The 7,468-nt window shown below is 43.4% G+C and overlaps 1 protein-coding gene across 1 annotated transcript; it reads left to right on the top strand.

Moving 5' to 3' along the window:
- The first annotated feature begins 603 nt into the window (after window positions 1-603).
- Window positions 604-7,242, top strand: LOC119403315 (uncharacterized). Its single transcript, XM_037670258.1, has 5 exons — window positions 604-641; window positions 3,378-3,570; window positions 4,255-4,410; window positions 6,516-6,601; window positions 6,984-7,242. Exons 1-5 carry the CDS (start codon window positions 604-606, stop codon window positions 7,240-7,242), a joined length of 732 nt encoding a protein of 243 aa, XP_037526186.1.
- The last annotated feature ends 226 nt before the right edge of the window (window positions 7,243-7,468 follow it).

Genomic DNA, 7,468 nt, shown 5'->3' with positions numbered 1-7,468 from the left:
TGTCTATGGTCCAGCGGTAAGGCCAATCCCCGTGCATTTTTTTCTGATTATTACTGGCACTCTGTGCTATGTTTCTAGACCACTCTCTCAAACGCCGGTGCTAGTTGTGCGAGAACCTCGATTCTTAGCTCTTAATTCACTTATTCCCGAACAGAAAAAAATAGAGTCATAGGCAAGATCGAGTGAAAGGCTCTCAGGCTTTGGTGTGCAAGGTTCCTGATTGCAATAATTCAAGATGGTGGGAATCATAGCACAAGTGATTTTTCTTTGCTACCAAGGGGGCCATTCATGCATCTTTTGTTCATGCCTGAGAATTTATGAACATAAAGAGCCGTCTTGAAAGCTCCATGTGCCAATGAACATTTCTGCTTCCGTATAAGGAAATACGACTTGATTGTAGGCGCTTCCCGGCAGTGCTTAGAAGTGCATTCAATAGGCGCCGTCTTTCCAGTGTGTGCACTTGCCACCGCGACTTTTGTACAATCTCCTTCACCAGGACCAAACGGTTGTCTCACTTCAGGTGTTCCCATCAAGAAACAGCAATGGCAAATTTTGTGACCCCTCTAATGAAAGCATCTACAACGCAGCGCGAACTCATATTGAATGCCCGGAATAGACTTGGAGCTCACGCTTTTTACACGGTAAGTAATAAGTGACGTTCTCTGAAAACTGGGTGCTTAGATGGAAAATGTGCTACGTGAAACACTAGTTTGAAGTTTTATACCGAAATTGGAAATTTGCACATTATTCGTTGCCCTACCCGCTACTTTAGTACAGTGGCTATGGTGCTCAACTGCTGACCCGAATGTCTCGGAATCGAGTCATGGCCGCGGCGGCCACATCGTCGATGGAGGCAGTAAAGCTTGAGGCCCGTGTACTCAGATTTAGGTGCGCGTTAAGAAACCCCACGTGGTCGAGATTTTCGAAGCCCTCCACTACTGTATTCCTCATAATCATGTCATATAGTTCTGGGACGTTAAACACCAACTATTACTAACGATAAATTTCCTTAATCCACCATAAGAATCGAATGTCTTCCATCATAATGGGTCATGACGGAAGCATGGTGGGTGATACTCTGTCCCGCTCCGAGCAAGTGAGAAAGCTTTGCATCGCTGTCCACATTACTACCCTGAAATGGGAACATGTGATAACAGGTGATCGTATCAAAAGTTTCATAAAATGCGCGTCTCTTCCGGCACAGAGAATGCGCTTACCTTGTAAAGTAGTTGCTGTGAACAGCTGCTTTCTTTCGATACCCCTTGAGGTTAATCAGCTGCGCGCAAGCGTCTAAACTCCCCATTTTTTCAGGCGGGTGAAGCGACGGCTTAAGACTCCTTAATTTTGCAGTCATTGAGCCACAGTTCTCAGCGCACCAACTTTGTCTCTACCATGTCTACTACAATATTCACCATCTTGTTGAAACACATTCTTTCATAAGGCAAAGTCATCGTAATAAAAGATGGACAAGTTTTCAACAGCGAAGTACGGCTATAAACGTGCGTAACGCACAAAACATTAGTGCAACTTACCATTCCTGTGTGTTTTACAAATTATTTTGGTAGGCGTGTACTAATCAGTTGAAGGCAGGGGTCACGAAGTCATAAATTTTAGTATTCTTTTGCATGAACAGCAAGTGGAAATTAAAGTAGGCGGCAGCGTACAAAAAAAGTAGATTAACAAAGATGAGAAGCAGAATTGATAGTTTGCTATTTGTTACTGAACAGTCGCATTATTAGAATGTATAAAGTCAACAAGGACACGGCAACTATAATAAAATGACTCTTTATTTTAAATCCCAATCTAGTGACTCGAGTCGAAATATTCCTGATATGGTACATACTCATAATCATGATGGTTCTGAGCTAGTTGGCTGAATGGTTAGATGGAGTTTAGATACGGAAATCCAGTGGGAGAGAATTCATACGCTTCCCATGAAATGTGGTTCGGTAACGTAAACTGGGCAATTAATTACAGTGAAATAAGAACAAGGATTCAAGTGTTCATCACTCCAATTGGTTGACTAGTGGACATTAAAAAGATCCCACCTCCAATGTAGAGTTGCAGCTGACAATTCGTTCGTGTCGCGTATGTGTGTCTGCAAACATGTTCGCCGAAACAAGGAAAAAAATATCGTGTTAGATCGTTTATTGGTTTAGATTTTAGGGTAGCTTGAAACGGCCAATGCTACGCGCACAGACGTTCGTATGCTTGCGACACGGTTGAGGCATGCACCGATACCAAATTACGCTATCGCGTTCTGCCCCACCACGGTGGTCTAGTGGTTATGGCGCTCGGCTGCTGACCCGAAGGTCGCGGGATCGAATCCCGGCCGCGGCGGCTGCATTTTCGATGGAGGCGAAAATATTTGAGGCCCGTGTACTTAGATTTAGGTGCACATTACACAACCCCAGGTGGTCGAAATTTCCGGAGCCCTCCACTACGGCGTCCCTCATAATCATATCGTGGTTTTGGGACTTTAAACCCAAAATATTATTATTACTATCGCGTTCTACTCTTGAAGGCAAACATCCAGCGTCCACCATGTTTCTTGGTCCTGATTTGTGATGTTCATATAGCAAGAGGGTCATGAATAGTGATAAGGAAAATAGAAATCCTCTTTCGAAGGAAATGAAAGAAAACTAGAGCTTCCTTGCGCTCGGCCATGGCATGCGTGCGGTGGTTTCAACGAACTGCTAGGTATTGTAAGTCCGTTTGAAAGGCATGCGAGAAAATGGGGTTGTCTACACGGGATGGTTTTATATTACGTCATACGTATGGTCATTGTGTTACCAGCCGATTCAGAGCTTGCGGTAATGACCAGCGTTAAAGTACAGGCTGAATGGTAGTTGTCTAGAGTGGTGGAGCACGTGGCTGTGGACGCTGGCAGCGCCCGCAGCTGCTACGTTGATTTAAAACAGGCTTCGGTTCATGGTTAAAGTATAGCATAAGGGCGTAGCATGCGGTGTGGCTAAGTTTGGTAACATTACGGCGCCACTCTCTACATAGTTTGGCAAAAAACGGCGGCTGGAGCGGCCGACTGGCCACTTTAGAAAATTGCAATTCAGACTGTATTCTGTGTATACACAAAAGTCGCGTGCCACTCGTACGTATATAAGGTGGCTCAATATCGCAGGACTTACAGGAATTTCACTTTTATGTATTTTTTTTCAGGGTGGATTTGATTCTGCAACGAAGCAATTTAAAGTGTATTTTCCTTCAAATTTCGCCTACCATTTCGCCTTCACTGTCGTGTTTGAATATAAAGGACAATACACGTAAGTTTTCCTTATCTAACAACAAACTGAATGGAATAGACAAGCCAGTAGACCAGCTTTCCGAGATCATCACCCTTCTGCTTGCTTCACTCTCCGCAGAGACCTAAGCTCATTAACGCTTGCCCACGAGACCAAACCGACGGAGACATATCTGACTCTTGGCTTTTCCGATGCCTATAAACTGGAATACTACCGCGACAAAGAGGAGCAACATGTGCCACTTGAGTACACTACGACACCTCCGAAAGGGTTTCACGTCCTCGAATTCCACACGGAAGCATCCAATCTCGTGGTAAGGTTGATTTCGCTTGAAGTAGCCTAAGCATTGCGACAATAATTGAGTAGTTGTGTTCAGCAGTACAGGTGCAGGTAGCGCAGGTAAATTTTTGTAGTAGATGCTGTCGCACTCTCACGGAGTAGTGGTGATATTGACTGCGTATATCGGAGACATAGGATGTGATATGGCACAAACTTTTCATACTCAAAAGTGAGTGTAGAAACGTTGCCTCAAAAGAGCTGGAAAATTTATACCACCCTACAGCACCTGCACACGTGCTAGGTGCACTATATTCCGCTTTATTGAAATAATGATTCAACTGATGTCATGCAAACAGTATACTGTGGTTATTGTGAATAGTTGCTAATAAGTAAGAATAGAGGAAATGAGTCGTATTTATTATGTAATGTTAATGGAAGTTAGACCCCAGTAAAATTGCTGAGAGATACAAATCCCAATATCAAGAGCTATTAATCTACTTGCCACAATATAACCATGAATTATAAAACGAAACAAAAGTATATACTGTATAATTTCGGTACAAAGAGGTTTCTTGAAACCTCGAAAAAAATAGGCGTACTGACCAACAAAAAGATCATTTTCATCAATGGCTATCGAACGTTTTGTTAAAACGGACGGTCTTGCGGCATAGCTTTTTCTTTTCCAGCTTCAATAACGACTGTTACATCATGCGTGCAGGTAACTCTGGATGGCGACCTCCTTTTCCCATCCTCGAGTGTTTACGCAGACACAGACGAGATGAAAATCTTTTGCACAGGACCAACAGGAAGCTCAAAGTTCGTATTTTGGGAAAGCCACTTCACTGCAAGCGAGTATCACCTGGTCCAGTTTGAAGTAAGAACGTATTTTTATTGAGGTACTAATTCAAGCTATTTGGCTCTATGTGCGGATGTTTATCGCTTTGACGCAGTTAATTAAAAGCTTTGCTTCTAAACCGGTACAGGGATTAATGTACCTATTGTTTCTTTGATGGTTGCACCTTGGTGAACTAATGCAGCGTCTAAGTGCTTCCCTGGAGACTGTATTCAACAGGGGCTTGTATTAAAATACGACTACTGATAGCAATTATATAAGTAATTAGTAGCATTAGATTATTCATTTTAAGCAACAGTCACGAGATCCACACTACTGTCAATCTCGTGCGCAAGCCGTCGTGGTGGTACAGTGGTTACGGTAATCAGTTGTTGACCCGAAAGTCCCGGGTTCAGTCAATTCACCGGGGGGGTCGCATTTCGATGGTGGCAATCCTAGAGGCCGTGTATTTAGATCTAGCTGCACATTAAAAAAGGCCAGATGTTCGAAATTTTCGGAGCCGTCGACTACGGCACGCTTCATATTCATATCGCGGATATGGCCGCAATCCTCCTGATATTAATTAATAAATTTCTTCTGCACTCTATACAATGAAGTTCTCATGACTTCGAGACATAAGATTATACGCTTGCAATTTTTGCATAGTAACATATTTCTCTCACGTTTGACATAGTAAAATGAAACCGCAGTGATGTAAACAGGAACTGTCGCTCTGGGTTGACTTCCGTGACTGAAATGCGTGTATTTACACCCCTCCATTATCCCAGGATTATGACGGCCACATTCCAGTTCCTTAAGGGTAATCGTTAGCTGAGCGAGCATCAGCTTATAGTGATTATTAGGTACTTCGAAATGAAGTACCTAATAATCTCGGTCCTGGTACTCTGATTGAGATTGAGAAAAAGTTACGAATGAGTACAGATTTTGCTATCGTCATTGTTTCATATTCCCTAAAAAGTCACGATTTCACCGCAAAGGCGAAGCAATGAATGCCTTAGCGGCAAACTGGAACGTTATACAAAGTGAGGCTGGCAGCTAACTTTTTTGGATCCGATCTCGCGTAACTCGACAAGACGCTGGTGTAAGGTCATACGGGCGCTCCAGAGAGAGATGCTCTTAACGTACAGTCTCTTCGCGTTGAGAGCGCAGCACGTACGCGTAGAAGGGTATATGAGCCGCCCGCTGATGGCTGCCGAGGCAGCGCGCGCGCCAGCGATCGCGACCGCGCCCTTATATTCAAAGTTGACTGTCGCTGCTCCAGCGACACCCGCACTCCCTCCTTCCCCTCGCGTCTTTTCATGCTCTATCAAGATGGGCGGGGCGTCTCCTTTCTGGAGAGTGTCCATAGAATTGATACCCCATTAAAAAAAGAGCACCTGTTGCTCTTTCTGTTTTCTAAATTGTCCCGCATGTAACACATCTAGCTATAGCATACAGGCTAACTCTAGCTGGAAGAGTGGCGTCAGACATGATATATATATATATATATATATATATATATATATCATATATGACAACACCTTCTCCCCCGAAGAAGTAAAAGTATCTGTAATAAATAAACGGCTTGGTGTTTTAGAGTGTAGTGCCGATGAACGAATGTCATCCAAACAAATACTTATCTGCCCTATGAAAGTTAAAACCAGGAACGCTTCACTCCATACATACGCGCGTCAAATAAAGGAACTCGTTACTAGGGCAGTCAAGCCGTTTACTTGAGGCATTTGTTTTTCAAAACGTCCCAGTCCACTTCATGTGCTCATATTTAGTTAGGGTCTCTGTTCTTTTTTTATACTTTTCGCTGCGGAACTTATAGAAATCGAATAGCCGAGGTGGTATAAATCTGGACCTCCACAGTAAGCCATTTAAAAGGCAGAAAAATGCAATTTTTTGCTACTGACAATATGGGCAGGCCTGGTCAAACAAATTTACGCCAGTATGCTCCTATCATGAAAATACTTCCAGCCGATATTGCGAACTTTAACCAATATTTGGCTCTTAACTAAAAACGCCACACTTTAGCAGCACATTGTGGACACCATCGCTGCTTATATGGATAGGTATGTGTATTATTTCGCTATGCGTTCATAGAAATATATCTAACGCGCTTTTGACGTATTGTCTTCTAGCCACTTCTCGCCTTCAGGCACGAGAACCTCAGCATCAGAAACGGGGGATACGCCTTCATAAAAGCCAAATGGCGACAGGATATAGAGTGAGTTTAAGTGCCTGATACTCTCCCTAAAATTATTTAGCCATGTGCTTAGTTTACAAAAAGTCGACGTTTCTTTAAGAGTAATAATAAGTGCTAGGGAAATAACCTTCCCGGGAAGGCCGCATCTATGCCGTTTCCGTCAATGAAACTTTACACTTACGCATGAGTTCGACGACTTCCAAAGCAGATTTTTCGAGGAGTTCTTTCAACGACGATTTTCTGCCTGTACAAGAGAGAAATGTGGTAGGAATGGAGAGCTATGCAACGCTTTGTAACTCTACGAGATGTGGCTAACACCAGCATTATGGTGTTGTGGACGATCGGGCAAAAATCATTACGCAGCTTCACGTTAACTGTGTCACACTTATTTTTGCTCTTTCAGTATCAAAATCACCATCCCATTGTTCAGTGCATCTTTAATCAAGACGATTCGCTCCGTCGGAGAAACGGCTTTTTTGATCAAGATGTACAGCATTGGATACGCATATGGCTACGCAAACAAGATCACCGGTGCAATCTTGGACCACAGTTTGGCGAACATACCACTAGACGGATTTTACGTGGAGCCGCTGCCAAGTAACGTGATTGATTTCACAGTAGTAAGTAGCAAGAGGACACCGTGTGAAAGCCCAGCATCCTAAACATATGAGCTTGAGAAATGTGCATCACTAGAGCTGTACGCATTTGGCGTTATTAAGGGTCACCAAAAACGGCATGAGAGGCTCCTCTAAAGGAGATTTACACTAAACAAGTTTCTCGTAGCTACAGTAAAACCTCGGTGATACGATCACGGCTCGTACGAATTTCGGGGTGATACGAATTTTCTGTGGTCCCGGCCAAGGCCCATTAGCCTCCATTGTATTGGAG

Source organism: Rhipicephalus sanguineus, chromosome 8 (assembly GCF_013339695.2).
Source record: "Rhipicephalus sanguineus isolate Rsan-2018 chromosome 8, BIME_Rsan_1.4, whole genome shotgun sequence".
In the NCBI taxonomy this organism is placed as follows: Eukaryota; Metazoa; Arthropoda; class Arachnida; order Ixodida; family Ixodidae; genus Rhipicephalus; species Rhipicephalus sanguineus.
This window is presented reverse-complemented; position numbering and strand designations above follow the sequence as displayed.

Coding starts and splice junctions, on each gene's coding strand:
- LOC119403315 (XM_037670258.1), top strand. CDS start 604: ATGCCCGGAATAGACTTGGAGCTCACGCTTTTTACACG. Junction 3,571..4,254: donor CGGAAGCATCCAATCTCGTG/GTAAGGTTGATT, acceptor TCATGCGTGCAG/GTAACTCTGGATGGCGACCT. Junction 6,602..6,983: donor AAATGGCGACAGGATATAGA/GTGAGTTTAAGT, acceptor TTGCTCTTTCAG/TATCAAAATCACCATCCCAT.